Genomic DNA, 17,500 nt, shown 5'->3' with positions numbered 1-17,500 from the left:
TATTATTATTATTATTACCGAGCTCGCCAGACTGTCTGACGACCGATAATCTGGTCGGTGTGTCAGGGTCTTTATACCTCAACTCACTTTCCTGACGCGGCACAGCGGCACAGACCACCTCGTAGTCTGATTGTTGTTCCCTTTAGCAGACGGGACCGGACCCTCGCTGTGTGTGTGTTTGGTACCAGTGTGTGTGTTTAAAGGACAGCAGCCGTCTGGGTGAACACACCGTCAGAGCAGTCTCTCCTGGCCTCACTAGTACATCCGTGACCGATGGAGTTTATGAAAAGGACCTCCTGGTACCGATTCTGCTGCAGAGCATTTATCATGAGCGCAACTGTTACGAAGGTGAACAATAGCCATTGTTTACAGCCATGGCAGGTGCGTTAACGTAAAATGCTCTTAGGCCGAATCGGCACCACAAAGTGATTTTGATCAGTTGTATTGGTGACGGATGTTTCAGTGGCGCCAGGAGAGACGCTGGTTTGATCACCCAGACCGACGTGGTCCTTTAAGGCCGTTGAGGTCGTAGCCTTCTAGGAGAACAATCATCAGAAGGACACTCAAACTCAGGGCCACACTGGGACGAATTCACCCTCGGACGAGATGACATCCTAACAGGGAGCAGGACAGCCAGACCAGCAGGGAGCGGGGAGACGACCTCAGCCTAATCCCTGGCATTACATAAGAACCTGTCCTCATCCGCACGGGACAAGCAACCACAAAACCCAGCAGCAGCCGGCTGCCCAGCGCAGCGGATTAAATAGCATTTTGCAGCGCGCACTAAGGGAACCCTTAGTTAAAGACGTAGAGCTGTAGGCACAATCAATAGATCACAAACATGTCTACGTGCAGCGAGGGGTTAGTCGGCGGTGAGATTCCAATGTGAAAGCTGCTATTGTTCTAATGGACGTGTATTTGAATGTTTATATTTATTCAAATAAAGTAAACTAGTCATGACAATTGGCACATCAAACCAATGGCCGATTTTGGAGCCGGCAAGGTAGGCAGGAAGGGAAAGACAGGCCTAATGGAATACGCACCATGTTTGTTTACAATTGATGCCGCTTTATGATGGATCTACCATTGGCGCCCCTTCACTTCATGAAGTTCTGCAGCGGCATGGAGAGTCTATAAACATTTACTTTAAAGGCCTGCGAGGCCTTTTGTAAGGGAGCCGGTCTGAGTGGGGACAGAGAGCAGGGGCCAATTGTGCGGATGAAGTGGACATTTAACAGGAAAGCCACGTGTAACGGCGCATTCATAAATAGATTATCAAGAGAAAAAGGGAGAAAAGAGATTTTTGAAATGCCCGACAATGTTAGCCTCACTGGTAGACGTTTGTTCTGGAACCACACATAGCCCCAGACTGGCGTACGAGGTCCAGTGTTCTTTACCTCCGTGTCTAATGAAGCGGGCTTCCTCTCAACATGTTGACCCAGCAGGGCACCGGGTGAGCCTACAGTCTCTGCAGCCTCACACAGCACTCCTTGATGTGACCTTGGTCTGATGCAAATGTGTTATATAGTGTTATAGTACAATGTATAGTATGTATATATATATATATATATAGTGTAATAAAAGTATAATGTGTGTTAATGCGCAATATAGCATGATGAGCAGTATCGGCTTTTGAGCTCCAATTGAAATAGATTGTAAATTGAAGTGTGCAATTTCAAGTGCAGTGTGAATATGTCTAAACAGAATCTATCTATCTAAACAATCTAAGAGTAAACTTGTTTAACCGCTGCCTTTTTGACCCCTGAAGCATCCGATCCCAAGACCTTCTAGAAAATAGTTGAGGTCATGATGTTATTATGTGAAGTATTATGGTCACTATGTGCATGTGAAATGGTACCATTTCCATAATGTCATAATCATATCGGCCATAGTGTTCACATGTACCGAGAGGCTAGAGATGACACACAATACGACAACCTTCTGCTCCTTAGGAAAACATGGGTGTGTGTTTCTACTTTCTACACACACGTGTAGAAACACAACATGTGTGTTTCTGCCCTGAGTATAATCATCACCACTTGGCTTGTAAAACGCTTGAAGGCTCTGGCAGGCCTTGGCTTGGAGAGAGAGAGAGAGAGAGAGAGAGAGAGAGAGAGAGAGAGAGAGAGAGAGAGAGAGGGGGGGGGAGAGAGAGAGAGGGAGGGAGAGAGAGAGAGAGGGAGGGGGAGAGAGAGAGAGGGAGGGGGAGAGAGAGAGAGGGAGGGAGAGAGAGAGGGGTACAGGGTGATAGAGGGTGCGAGATATGAGAGAAGGAGAGAAAGCAAGAGGTGAGAGATAGGGAGAGAGGGGAGAGAGAAGGAGAGACAGAGGGGGAGACAGAAGGTCTGCGTGTGGCTGTGAGTGATGCGAGTGCAGCTTTCACTTAGCAACTATCAAACACATTCCTCAGCCTCCCTCCAAAGACACCCCCCCCCCCCGACACACACACACACACACACACACACACACACACATCCCATCACCTCCCACAGAGGTTCAGAGAAGGTGCATGAGAAGGAGGCGCAGAAGGACCTGGCTGAGGAGGATGGGGGGGGTCCACTAAGATAATAAGAGCCATCCTACCAACGTAGAGAAACACATCCTTAGTTTAACATTGCTTTTTTATTTTTGACCACTGTTAAGACCCACAACATTGCCATGCTCCTGTCCTTCATACATGGAGGCGGTCCTTGCGATGGGACACCGATACGTGCGAGCCCTTTACGTATCACAATCACATTACATCCAAACCTCATCGATGGTTCGGCGGTTCATTTGGTACATACGTCGCACACCTCCGACATTTCTAAGCTCCTCGAGCAGAATGCGCAAACTGCACATCCACAGCAGCGTGGCTGCACAACGCCGGCTATATATACTATATATATATATATATATATATACTGCCCATACGGTGCACCACCGAGACTCTAAACTCTGCTTCATGGTCTTTGCTCCGTCTGCATGCGGACACCTCTCAGCATGAGCATCCTCCTGTCGGCCTGCTTCCTGTCCCCCCCCCCGGCCCCCGGCCACCTTTGTCACGTCAACGTGTACGCTATGGCTGCAGCGGAGTGCACTCCGCCCGTCTCTTGAACTCTCTCTGCTGTGGAGGTCTGTTCAAGAGGCTGAAACACACACACACACACACACACACCACTGCGTGGGATGCGTGGTGCTTAGCAGGGGGGAAGACAATTATTCAGCTGGACACTGGATCATAAATAAAGGTTATGTAGTGCAGTACAAGGAAAGATTCATAAGCCCCCTTTTTTGTTGAACTGGGCCGACTGGGCTTCTTGACCTGTCGGACTTTGAAACACATCTGGAACTTCTTGGGACATCTGTGTTACATCAGGGCTGTGTTAAACAGAGCCTCCCCTGCTTGTCACTAAGCAGAACTCCCCCAGGTCCCTTATCTTCCTCTTGTGTCACTTCTTCATTCTTCAATGCATACATGTCTCTCTCTCTCTCGCGCTCTTTCTCTCTCTCTCTCTCTCTCTCTCTCACTCTCTCTCACACACCTTCTTTCTGCTTTCTGCAGCTTTCTGATGTTTCTAGGCCTTTCTGGGTGTGTGTGTGTGTGTGTTGTGTGTGTGTGTGTGTGTGTGAGAGAGAGAGGGTGTGTGTAGGATGTGTACGTGCTTGCTTGTTGAAAGTGCATCTGTGTGTGTGTGTATGTGTGTGTGTGTGTGTGTGTGTGTGTGTGTGTGTGTGTGTGTGTGTGTGTGTGTGTGTGTGTGTGTGTGTGTGTGTGTGTGTGTGTGTGTGTGTGTGTGTGTGTGTGTGTGTGTGAGCGTGCGGTGCCAGCCAGCTGCTGGGGTTTGTGTACACAGGCCCAAGCTCCAGTGTCTGTCTACACACGGCTTCTGCCGGTCCTTATCTGAAACGACCAGAACCGCACGGCAGATAAAGACGGGGCCCCACCTGCCACTGACGCCGCCTCATTTGTAAATCAGGAGGCCCCTGAACACAGAGTGGCTCCAGAGCACCAGGCCTAACACAGCTCAGCAAGAATAACGTAATAAACAACGCTATGTGCAGCGCACCGCTGTCAAATATGGTTGCATCTACAGACATGACAAAGGAGCCTACTAGTAAACACTACATGACAATTAGGACGGGAATTATAATAGAATTCGAGAATCAATGTCTATTTGAGATGTGTGTGATGTTTATTATACTCTTGTTATCTTGCTTTTTCCCTGTTCTCATTTAGATATACTATAGAGAGCAGAATCAATAAATAGATCCCATCTTATCTTTATTACTTTATTACCTATATGACTTTCAGCCTACCTCTCATTACTTTTTTATCATGCTGTGCATTCACATTATTAATATAAAGGCATTGGATATAAATATTGTGCTATTGCATTTCAAATTTGAGCTTAATGCAGGATTGTGTATAAGTTATGCATGTAATATGTAATATCTTATATGGAGTCGGACAATGAATTCTAAAAAACAGTTTCTCCGTTGTATTTCCTGTTCTCCTGCAAAGGTTTCATTCAATTTATTAGCCAAATACTACAGACAAAAACTATAGACAAAAAATATATTTCTGTTCTTTCTATGACCACATAAGACATGTTGGCACATTTCAAGGATAGTTGCTGAATCACAACAATGCCTAATAATGTCTAACGTATGAAATAATGTACAACCTCGGTAAACTCGTTACACACACCAAATGATTGTCTATGTGGTCATTTTAATTTCGATAGTCCCATTTATTCCCATATTTGCCTGGACAGAGCGATGGCACTAGCCTGACATTGAAGAAACACGTCGGTGTGAATTTCATGGAGATGGTGTGACTGACAAAGTGTCCCGACATTGGGCAGGCTGTTTCTAAACTTGCCGTTGCTATTTTTAAGAGGTGGCAATACGCTAAACAACGACCTTGTCCGCATGATTCCATAAGCACGTTGGGCGGTGTGAAATGAATCGGGCTGACACGAGGAGGAGGAGGCGTGTCACAGTAAACACTGGTTGATGAAGGCTGTCCAGAGAAGGGGTGTGTAAGACAGACACAAGGTCTAAATCATTGTGAATCCTAGGAAATCCTTGATATGATGATGAGTTCAAAATACGTATAGGAAAAGGGACAAGGCCAAGGCGGGCTGATTTATTCCTTTGAATCTTCCCGTCGCAAGGTCTTTACACAGCCACCAAAACTCCCCCGCCCCCAATTCAAGAGGGCCGACGAAGAAGATGGACGGTAAAATGTCAGTGCAAGTGGAGCAGAGATAAGCTTTTCTGAACCCTAAACAACATCCTGTGCATCCGTCCCTCCTCACCCCCCCCCCCCCCCCCGCCATCACTCAAATGACCTCTCCCGTGTCATCACCATGGTTGATTATATGGACTGGCCCATTTCACCAGTACGCGAGGGGGAAGGGGAGGAGAAACACAACAAGGTTCCCCTCCTGTCCGACTGCCATTAAGTGTGATCTATTGACAGCTCTGCACGCACGAAATCCCGTGAAAAAGAAATCACCAAAAGGGAAATTACGTTTGACCTATATTTTTCTTTTTGCTGCACTCGTAATCAGCACTGTATACCAACAGCCTCAACTGGGCTTTGACTGCTGGAGTCAGATTTGTTTCCTTGGCAACCGCTGGATCAAGTGAACACAGGCAGACGGAGGGAGACGCTTTTTCTTTTTTTCCTCATCTTCTTTATTATCATTCCCAGAAGTGATGTTAACACCTGTGATGGATTCACTTTGTGTCTATCGGTCCTGAAGGGCATGCATTGCAGGCATGACTTCATATGAAGTCTGTTGAAAACAAAAGAAAGAAAAATCTCAAACGACGCCGGTATAACTCATGCACATGCATTGGGTGTGCTGTGTTAGGCTTCCTATTTCTTTATGTGTGGGGTTCACGAGGTAATACTTCAACACACGTCTATCGTGGAATCTGCCTCCCTTTGCATACGAGCGTATTTCTTTATTAGTTATTATTGACATAGTGTGTGTGTGTGTGTGTGTGTGTGTGTGGCGGAAAAGGCAAGCGTGTGTTTGTGATGTGGGCATGGAAAGCAGTCCGGTTCCATGGTGCTCTCCTGAGCCCAGCGTACATGTGACAGGTGGCCTTGGTAAAATGCTGCTGTGGCGTCAAACACACAAATTATTTATCGCCGACCGGTGGACGGGACTTCGTGAAGAGAATATCGGATTCTACTTTTCCGACCACATGCTTCTCTCTTCCTTATAGGTAGTCTCTTGGGTTAACACTCCTCCCTCACCACAGATCACTCTCTCTCTCCTCTCTCTCTCTCTCTCTCTCTCTCTCCCCCTCTCTCTCCCTATCACTCTCTCCCCCCCCCTCTCTATCTCTCTCTCTCTCCACCCCTCTCCCCGTCTCCCCCTCTCTCTTCCCACCTTTCTCTCCCTCCCCATCCCTCTCTCCCCATCTCTTTCCCTCCACCTGTCTCTCTCTCTCTCTATCTCTCTCTCTCTCTCTCTCGTGGAGCGCCATATGCCAATCCCTGATCTGCTGCTGGTGACCCCCAGGTGATAGCAGCATGGCTACGAGTTAGCATCCGAACATTCTCAAACCCACCCGATCAACAGGCACACGCTGTACATCTGTACGGCGTGTGTGTGTGTGTGTGTGTGTGTGTGTATATACGCTACACTTAGCTCTGTGTACATGTGACAGGTAGCCTCGTTAAAATGCTGCCGCCGCGTTAAACACACAAATTATTTATGGCCAGAATATCGGATTCTATTCCACCACATATTCGCTCTTCTTTAAAGATAGCGTCCTGCAGAACCTCCCCGCCCTCCCCACCGGGGCCCTCTCCGGGCCCCCAGCCGGGATGGATGTGCTGCCTGTGGGGCCTGATGGGCTCTAAAGGCGTCGACCACTTGTTCTGTTGTGATCAGGGAGCAAAGATCTATGGCAAATTGCGTTGGGTCCTGAGTCATCCAGCACATGAGAAAATACATGCAGAAAGGAGCTTGACTCGGTATCTTAGTGCTGAACCAGGGGGAAGGGCACCTGTGTGTGTGTGTGTGTGCGTGTGCGTGTGCGCGCGTGTGTGTGTGTGTGTGCGCGAGTGTGTGTGTGGGCGTGTGTGTGTGTGTGTGCGTGCGTGTGTGCGTGTGCGTGCGTGTGTGTGTGAATACATGCATGTGTGCATGCGTATTCATGTTAAGAATGGAGGGGGGGGGGGTGGAGGGGGAGGGGGAGGGGGTGGAGTGCACTGGCTGTGTCTCTGACGCAGACGTGCGATAACGCTGTACCATATGACGCAACGGGTAGAAGACACACCGGGGGCCAGGCCCTTTCAGGAACCAATCGTTGACCTCCCACAGCCCTTATGTCAACAACGTCCAATTAACAATAGCATCCGTTGTCAGCCCCGCACTCTGTAACACGCACGGTGCTCCACAACAGGCGTTTGTTTCAGTGACACTCCAACTCCATTGACCTATTCTCTTAGCAGCGTACGGCCACAGCCAATGGACGGTAACCCAGGCGGTAGCTAGGCTGAGCCATTCACACCATAAATGTATCATTAATGCACACAGGACAATGCTTGACCATCCGGTTTCAAAGAGAAAGACACAGCGGTGTGAGGCCACAATGGAAGAGCAGGGCGTGTTTTGTCTGTGTCTGTGTACATGATGTGTGGGTGTGGGTGCGTGTGTGTGTGTGTGTGTGTGTGTGTGTGTGTGTGTGTGTGTTTCTGTGTGTGGCTAATTGACCTAAGCTGATTAGAGGACAATTACAGCTATGACAGGCAGGAAACACATTTTCTCTCTTTTCTTATTTGCAACCCAACCCAAGAAACATTAATGGTATGTAATAACAATTGCACTTTCAACATGTGTGTGATAAAAATGGAGATTGTCTGAATATTATTATGCTCTAAGAACCAGAAATGGTAGGAAATATGATTCATGGCTTTCTTTAAAGAACTGAAAATTATTTGCAGCTGGAAAAACTGTTTAACATTATCAACAACTGCCAAAACGAATTTAACTCTGGGATCAAGCTTTCTTTCTTCATGTCCACAAAATAGTTTAGTGATCCTGATTGGCTCCTGCATATGTTAGCATGTGCTCTTGAGACAGGTGTAAAACAGCACTACAAATACAATTTGGATTATTTCTAATATGGTATTAAGGAATAATACAAAATGCTAGGTAGGAAGCCATCAGGGTGACGTTCCCTTTGCCTTTGGTGTTTGGTGTTCAGTCAGATTGAAAATGTAACACGCTTAACAGGTCTCCACATTGATAATTCAACATTAGCATAATCAAACAAAGGCACACTGGCTCTTGTTTGTAGTGGATCTGAGGACAATTGAAAGCAAAAAATCTACTACTACAAAAAAAAGACGACACAGAGAGGCTGGTTGTAGCTCTGTTGTTAAGCCGCTCCATGTGGTCATGCTGTTTCCGTTCCGTTCCATTTTTTCCAAGCATACGGCTACTCGCACACTGGTGACCAGAGGCAGCCCCCCCCCCCTCCCTGAGTGGATATACATATATAATCAGGCTGCCTGAATCAAGAAGGTCACGCATTCGTGATGTAAAAAACACAACAGAAAGACAGTGAAGAGACTGCAGGAGAAGAAGGAACAACTGAGACCTGGCTCCTCATAACAGAGACCGGGCTCCTCATAACAGAGACCTGGCTCCTCATAACAGAGACCGGGCTCCTCATAACAGAGACCGGGCTCCTCATAACAGAGACCGGGCTCCTCATAACAGAGACCGGGCTCCTCATAACAGAGACCTGGCTCCTCATAACAGAGACCTGGCTCCTCATAATAGAGACCGGGCTCCTCATAACAGAGACCGGGCTCCTCATAACAGAGACCGGGCTCCTCATAACAGAGACCGGGCTCCTCATAACAGAGACCTGGCTCCTCATAATAGAGACCTGAGACCTGGCTCCTCATAATAGAGACCGGGCTCCTCATAATAGAGACCGGGCTCCTCATAACAGAGACCGGGCTCCTCATAACAGAGACCGGGCTCCTCATAACAGAGACCGGGCTCCTCATAACAGAGACCTGGCTCCTCATAATAGAGACCTGGCTCCTCATAACAGAGACCTGGCTCCTCATAATAGAGACCGGGCTCCTCATAATAGAGACCGGGCTCCTCAGAAGATACACCTGGCTCCTCAGAAGAGACACCGGGCTCCTCAGAAGAGAGACCGGGCTCCTCAGAAGAGCCGGCTCCATGGCCTACAGAAGGCGGTCATTATCCCAGGCCGCGGACGGCACCGGGAACCCGTTGCCGGGGTTAATGAGTTATCGGAGAAAAAGGAAATACTTTCCCACGGGCGTGATGCTCTGATTGATGACAGCGCGGAGCTCCGCGTCACACGGTCCACGCAGGCCCTTAGAAATTCATAGCATGGGCCCCGGCCCCGCACGTATCTCACGGCATTCATTCCTTCTTATCGACGGCAAACAAAAGCAACGCCGGCGTAATTAACTGTGCTGCTGCGTGCATGTCATAAACAACGCGCGGCGGGGGCAGGGGGAAATACGCACGGTGAACGTTACACCGAGTTCCTGTTTTTGGAGGAGCCGCGGCGCAGCCCTGTGTTTTGGATTCACCGACAGGTGTTCGTCACGTGACGTACGTTTGTCGCGTTTGTGTGTTTTTTATTTGCACATTATTGGGCTGTTAAGAATGTCGTCGGCCTGATCTGGCGGGAAACATATCTGACTGCAGAAATATGTCCCCTGCTCGCTAGGATAATTAGAGCAAACATTCCCGTTATCTGTGGCTTTCACATAGCAGCCTCCTGATAACTTCAGAGCGTATCTTGTTTCAATAGAGACCAACTGCTTCACATCAGTTATGGTGGCTAAACGGACTGCAGCCACCGCTACAACAACACCAATCACCACCACCACCCCACCCTGGGAGGAAAGTACAAAGCGTGCCTTGTGTGAGAGCACAGAGGCCAGGGTGACACTGTTTTATATCACCATCCTCCCGTTGTCACACACACACAAACACACACTGTCACACACACACACAAACACATACAAACACGCAAGAGCACTCGTACACTGTACAGCCACACACACACACACACACACACAGATACACACACACAAACACACACACACACACACACCCACACACACACACACACACACACGCAAGAGCATGCACACACACACACACACACACACACACACACACACACACACACACACACACACACACACACACACACTGTATAGCCACACACGACTGTATGCAACAATGTGTGCATGTGTATGTCTCCATTCATGTCCCAACACATGGACAAATTCATGCATGAATGTATTCGTACATTCTTCACACTTCGGTCATGCATTTGTACTTGCACTGCAAATCGGACTGTGTGACTTCTCGCTACATAATCTCCCATAAAAGTATCAAGAAGACCCTGTCACGGTCAAACAGACGACAACAGACAGCTACTTCCTGATTGGTCATCCGATGAGATCACCCTTTTGCACAAGATCGGTGTGCGCACAGACACGGTGAACAGTTAAACGCAGTCACATTAAGCAGACGCTTCTATCCAAAGCGAACAGTTCATACACACATTAACACACAAACGCCAGAGTCCAACCGTGCAAGGCTCGACACTCGAGCTAGGAGGGATCGAACTAGCGACATCCTGGTCACAAGTCATCCCGCTCTCCCTCCTGAGCTCCTCACCCTTTACAGACAGACAGACAGACAGACAGATAGACAGACCGACCCCCGCCCCCCCCCCCCCGCCCCTCACCTGCTTCCAGAGGAAGGCGTCCTCCTGGTTCAGCTGCCAGGTGGTGACCACGTGGATGACGGACAGCAGCGCCCCGCTGAGCACGGCCGCGCGCATGCGCACGGGCAGCAGCGTGTAGATGATGTAGATGAAGAACACGGACCACCAGATGCCCTCGGAGGCGCTGCGCGGCGCCACCATCAGCACGCCAAACACCTGCACCGACACCAGCACGCCGATCACCAGGTAGTTCACCATCCACATGTAGTCCTGGTGGAAGCCGTTGCGGTTGCACACCACCATGAGCGCCAGGAACAGCGCCATGGCCACGGAGAGCGCCGAGGCGTAGGCCACGTGGGGCGGGCCGCGCGGCGCCACGTGCACACAGTGGAAGGTCAGCATCACGCCGCACACGATCACCAGCACGCCCATCAGCATGGTGAGCGAGCTCTGGTTCAGCCGGAAGAAGTAGCGCTGGTACAGCCGCTCCAGCTTGTGCGACTGGAACTTCTTGGACTGGAACACGCGCATCACGCGCAGCCAGCAGTCGGCCGCGCTCACCCCGCCGCCGCCGCCGCCGCCGCCGCCGCCGCCGCAGGCCCCGCCCTCGTCCCCCACCTCCCCGCTGCCGCCGTTGCAGCCGCCCTTGCGGCCGCCCTTCAGCTCCCCGTCCTCGAAGCCCAGGTCGACGGACTTGAGGCCCACGCCCTCGCCGGCCGCCCCGCCCCTCTTGCCGTAGTGGTCCTCCTGCCAGCCGCAGCGGTGGCCGAAGTTTCCCCCGCCGCCCATCGCCCCGGCGACGCCCCCGCCACCGCCGCCGCCGCCGCCGCCGCGGGGCTGCTGGGGGAGGGGGGCGCCGGAGGGGGGGTCCATGGCGTCCGGGTCCCGCAGGCAGCTCATGTAGCGGGGGTTGCAGAGGGATGAGCCGCCCTTCCGCTTGGATTTCTTGCCATTGCGCTCCCCCCACGCGGTCTTGCGGTCGTCCACTCTGGCGACTAGGAAGCCACTAAACCAGGACATTCTGCAGCGGGGGGGGAGGGGGGGGGGGGGGAGAGAGAGAGCAGAGGGGGGGGAGAGCAGGGAGGGGGTGCTTAGAGGAAGAACAGGTACTACAGGCATGCAGCAGCGTACAGCTGGGGGTCCCTGATGTATACACATTGTTTAAATTGATGTTTGGAATGGAATGCAGTCCCATCACTATATCACTGGTCTATAGCCTACAACGGGTTATGGTAGGGTCACCCTGAATAGTTTTTTTTTGTGCTTTGGATAATGTGTGGGATCTACAAATGGCTAGCATTCATTTCTTTGTTGAGGAGGAAATGAACAAACTATGGAAGAATCTATGGCTGCATTCACAGTGTGGAACTTAACCCCTATTTCTGATTGTCTGAGAAGGCTGTTGCTATATCTGCAGCAGCGTCACTTTGTCACACGCTGTGGTCCAAACGCTGAACCCCTTCACACCTGCGTCTGCCTCACTCATGCGTCTACGCTGAAGGATCCCAGGAGGCACTAAGAGCCTCTGAATACTAAAGCGATACCTGGGCCGTGTCTGACCACCTGACACACACAACAAACAGGGGGGCGGGGGCGGTACCTGTTGGGGATTGCGTGCCCGCTGCCGCCCGTCGGTCTCCGGCCGGTCCACTCATTTATCCCTCTGGGCAGATGTTACGGTAACGGGAGCGGTGGGTGGTGACGCGGCGTGTCTTTCTAGGTCAGACACCTCACGCCAAACCCCAGAGCCAGCGGTGGGAGACAGAAGGTTAATGAGGAGGCCGGCCCCCTGCGCCACATCTAGCTCCGAGGCCCCCGCTCGCTCTGGCGGGGAGAGAGCAGAAACAACAACACGACATCAAGATCCTGTCGGCCAATCAGATCAGGACTAGAGGCACGGTCGTCTTCCCTGACCGTCCCTTCCAGATCATTTATAAACTGTTATCAAAGCTGATGGATTCCCCCTGGAAATGTAGCACAGCGTCCTAACTTGGCCGGAGGTCATTCATTGAATGGGAAAAGTGTTTACGGCATGGCAACACATTTCCTGGAGATGATTTCCTTTGTTTTTCTTCTTTTGTTTGAACACACACAACATGTGGGATGGGTAACACACAAAACGCCCGGGATGATTAACACACCGGTAGTATACTCATGGAAGGGGCTAAACACGGAGGTGTAACCACTAGGGTCCACATTGCCCTGTCAACGTTCAAAGCCATCTGCTGGAAATAGTACTGTGTTCCTAGAAAACACACAGTATATAAATAGTATATTAAGCTTCAACTTTGAGACCCACAGTGATGAAGCATCGTCCAGGTCTTGGTCTCATACTTATATTCACTAGTGTGGTCAAGATTGTAGCCTATGGAATGTGTTGTATCGTGCTACACGGCAGATGTCATTTATTGCTCGATATATGGAACCCATCATGCTATTATTTCATCGGATTAGCAGATTTGTGGCTGATGTTCTCGTACAGAACAATACCTCTGTTATCATCTGACGTTTCAGGACCCCAAATCATGACCGGAGCTCCAATTAGTGCAGAAACAAACACAACCAACTGATAGGCTTCTATGTATTCATTTATTTATTTATTTATCGGACGGAGAGCGTGAACAGACGCTCGTATCGGAGAGCATGCTGCGTTATTGAAGCAAAAAAATACATTATATCCTCGCTGGTGCTCCATTCAATGTTGCTCACACCGGATCAGGCCGATTTCAATATGGAGCACCTGGAGGCTCATCCCAAAACCAACGCGTCCCCCATTCCCGCGCACAAGGTCGACATTCGCAACGCGTTTTTACCCCCGTTGCAAATGTCGTGGTGGTTGTTGCATGTCGGCTGTGTTTGCTCGCCTGCTCTCGGCTGCAGCCTGATCTGAGGTCTCCTCGCTAGCGCTTGCAAAGGGAGGGAGGGGAAAGGGGAAAGGCGATTGAGTGGACATTTTCAGCTGGACAGCAGGACACACACACACACACACACACACACACACACACACACACACACACACACGAATGCATACTCACGCATGCACGCGCGCGCGCGCGCACACACACACACACACACACACACACACACACACACACACACACACACACACACACACACACACACACACACACACACACACACACACACACACACACACACACACACACACACACACACACACACACACACACACACACACACACACACACACACACACACACACACGCACTGACGCTAGATCCACAAACTATGAGCCTAGGCAGTCGTTGGTAGGCGTTGCTCTGCTTCATCATATGTAGGCTTCTTAGGCTGTGTGAGGGAATGCAGTCCCATCACTATATCACTGGTCTGATAGTAAGGGGGGGGGGCAAGCCACTGCACAGAACTAATATGTAAGGTGTTGGTGGTGCTGGCATATTTTTTGATTGTGTTTCAACCATTTGCAATACAACATACCATTCCATGCAGAGGCCTTGCCCGCGTTCAGATAGCGTAGGCTCCTTGTTACATAACAGGATGGCCTCTGTGTGTGACTACTATAGCGGGGAAAACAACCCTGTGGTGGCGATCAGCGCCCACCGCTCCAACTTACAACATGTCACCATTAATGCTGATTCCGTTAGTGTTGTTTTTTTTTACCACCATGAGCCAACGATGCAGGCGATGCAGGCGCAGGCAGCTTGAGAAAACGTGCCTGTGTCACATTCCACAGCATCCATTAGCGGATGGGTCAGGAATGAGCAACGCTGAGCCTTATTTATAAACACGTCTCTGAAGTAATGTCATTGAAACGGTACCGATTCGAGCATAGGGACATTAAGAAGGCCCACCGTCTGCAACGGATAGAGATGCAACGGTGTTTACAAAACGGCCATGATGTTTGTTTGCTTCAATAATGGAAAATAAACGCGATTGATCGGATGCATGTAATGCGTCGCCAATCAGAAGCGTGTAACTGAGCATCAGTGGAAAACATGCAGGGCTCTTCTTCCTCTGCTGCCGCTGGGAACAGAGATGGCGCGCGGCTGGATGGGGCATTGTAATCATTTTCATGAATACCCACTTGGACCAAACGATCCACTGACATAAGCATATAGGCCTCCAACAGTTCCCCCAACAACAGCATCAAGACGGACGTTTGACAACATACATGTGGGCCTGCAGTGCACCAGCAGCACTGGCTGCTCATATACTCGGACTCACCGTGAACATCTTCCTCCTGTTTTCCAACGAGACCGCATGAGACCATCCGAGAGACAGGGAGAGACAGGCCCGGGTCGGCACGCTGCGTCGCGGACGTTCACAGTGGCGAGGGGTGGTGGAGCGATCCGAATTAAACGGAGAATCCGGTAAGCTGCTGGTCCCCCTGCGCGGCTCTCCTGTCGTCTTCTCTCTCTCTCTCTCTCTCTCTCTCTCTCTCTCTCTCTCTCTCTCTCTCTCTCTCTCTCGCTCTCTCTCTCTCTCTCTCTCTCTCCACTCCCTTGCCTCTCCCTGACCCTCTCTCTCTCTCTCTCTCTCTCTCTCTCTCTCTCTCTCTCTCTCTCTCTCTCTCTCTCTCTCTCTCTCTCCCTCTCTCTCTCTCTCTCTCTCTCTCTGCTTAGACGCGCCGCCGTCGCTCACACGCTACTAGTCCCACTTTTAGTAACTCGATGCTCCCTCTGGTGGTCGAAGCGGGTACTGCAGAAAGCCCAGGACGACATTATATAGATCGACCTTAGCCTATTGTCAATTATTATGGGCTCCTTTTCATAGCATGTGTTTTGTGTGATTTCAATCACATAATAGGCCTACTTTACATAATGTTGTGTATCATGCACTACAAACATATTTGAGTTTAACTCTGTAAATATATAAAATACATGCATTATAATAGCCTGACCATCCCCTATAGGAGAAAGTGTTAAATTTACACAAGCCCAGGTCACAACTATATTTAAGTTCAGTATATTTTTCTTCTGAATGAGTTGTGATGGTTAGATTATTCGAAAAGGGAAAAAATATCCCTGATTACCGAGCACACCAGGTCAATAACATTTTCAATTTGATTAATTTGGGAACGACTGCCACTTCTACTACGCTGAAACATGGATTCAATTTTGGCAAGAGGAAGAGAAACGGTCGAGTAAATAAACGGGTGTTTGCTCAGGGCTCAGCCCTCTCTGTATAATTTCTATGTTTCTCTGCCACCAGGCACCATACGCTACTATAATCTCTATTATATTCTGCATTATGTTATATTCAATTGTATACTAATATATTATACTCTTCTGTTCTATTCAATTATGTTTTTATATTATATTCTATTGCTTTAAATATTGTATTATATGCATTTATATTCTGTTTTATTGTATTAGGCGTTTCAATTATATTCTCTTCTATGCGTTTGTATTGTTTTATATTCTATTATATGTTTTTCCATCCTATTCAATTATATTCTAATTTGTTATATTATATTCACCTCTTTATGTGTAAAAAGTTGCAAAGGAATACAGTATAACACGAGAGGAAAAGTTGCGATAGGACTTTTATATAACCACACAGTGACTGGATGGAGCCTATAGCCGAGGCAAGGTGGGAGGAGGCGAAACATAACAAACGGCAAGCAGCCAACGAGAGGGTTGGAGGAGGAGAGAGAGAGAGAGAGAGAGAGAGAGAGAGAGAGAGAGAGAGAGAGAGAGAGAGAGAGAGAGAGAGAGAGAGAGAGAGAGAGAGAGAGAGAGAGAGAGAGAGAGAGAGAGAGAGAGAGAGAGAGAGAGAGAGAGAGAGAGAGAGAGATCTCAGTGGGTTCGAGTGAGAGAGAGAGAGCCAGTGTGGGAGTACACAGTCCACAGGCCTGGGCTTTGCATCGGGCTCTGGGTGAGAACGACGATGCGTCTAGACCTTCTCGGTGATTTCAGCCTCCCAGTCCCCCTCGCTCAGTGACAGACGGTCTCCCCTCGCATCGGGACAGCGTTGAGGTGTATTGTGGCGTTGAGGTGTCCTGCCCGTCACCACGCATGAACATCGCGGAGGTTCGTCCGCGTCTGCTCTCTCCTCTCCTCTCATCCTCGACTGCATATCGATGTGTTTGGATCCCTTGTTTCTCGATGTGCATTACGCCTCCCCGCGTCCCCAATAGATGGTGCAAGTCAAAATGTCAAAATCTCCAGTAGACCCTGTGACTGGTGCTGAGACCACCGGCCCCCAGTCCCACTATTTCCAGGTAAGCGAGTGAATGGATTCCTCATGAGCCGCCGGAGCTGTCTGTCGACACAATCCGGTCCATGCTACTTGTTGTTGGCGAGGAAGACGGAGCTACTTTTTTTTCGTGCATTCGAGATCGCGTGTTAAACAGATTGATGGCACAATGTCTTGGATCAGGATGAGGAACAATGCGTGATGCATGGTTGGATTTTGTTATTACCATGGCATAGGCTACGGCCATGAGATGAGAGAGTAGCCCCGTTGGATCTGTATTTGTTCCTCTTTGAATCGCATCTCAGGCCGTGTCGATTCTGCATTGATTATTTATTATTTATTCCAACGTTTTCCCTCTAAAGCCAACGGATTATTCAATTAATTCGATGAATAATAGCCCATGTGATGATTGGCCTAAAAGTGCAAAGCATGAGTTGTACTCACCTGTAGCCTATTTTTACACAAGGCCTTAACGCACACAATTGAGTCAATACGGAATTTACACTGTAATATATTATAGTTATATCGATAATTGGCATATCAGCTTTCTTCATCATCATGAATAATATTCCCC

The 17,500-nt window shown here is 49.4% G+C and overlaps 2 protein-coding genes across 2 annotated transcripts in view; one reads left to right on the top strand and one right to left on the bottom strand.

The window, feature by feature from the left end:
* The window catches only part of adcy6a (adenylate cyclase 6a), a 30,217-nt gene extending 15,046 nt beyond the window's left edge, over positions 1–15,171 (bottom strand). The window contains exons 1-3 of the mRNA XM_084480061.1: positions 14,953–15,171; positions 12,350–12,573; positions 10,771–11,770 (exon numbers count right to left, since the gene is read on the bottom strand). Of these exons, the coding sequence (XP_084336187.1) occupies positions 10,771–11,769 (999 nt within the window). The 5' untranslated portion in view covers position 11,770; positions 12,350–12,573; positions 14,953–15,171. The remainder of the gene's footprint in view (positions 1–10,770; positions 11,771–12,349; positions 12,574–14,952) is intronic.
* A 1,696-nt stretch (positions 15,172–16,867) lies between these two features.
* LOC311359827 (voltage-dependent L-type calcium channel subunit beta-3-like) overlaps positions 16,868–17,500 on the top strand; it is a gene marked incomplete at both ends in the record, with an annotated part of 11,478 nt that continues 10,845 nt past the window's right edge. The window contains one exon of the mRNA XM_084479858.1: positions 16,868–16,951. Coding sequence (XP_084335984.1) covers positions 16,868–16,951 — 84 coding nt within the window. The remainder of the gene's footprint in view (positions 16,952–17,500) is intronic.

This window comes from Micromesistius poutassou, assembly GCF_964030765.1.
Source record: "Micromesistius poutassou genome assembly, chromosome: 15".
Lineage (NCBI taxonomy): Eukaryota > Metazoa > Chordata > Actinopteri > Gadiformes > Gadidae > Micromesistius > Micromesistius poutassou.
The sequence above is the reverse complement of the archived record's forward strand: the minus strand, read 5'-3'. Positions and strand labels throughout refer to the sequence as shown.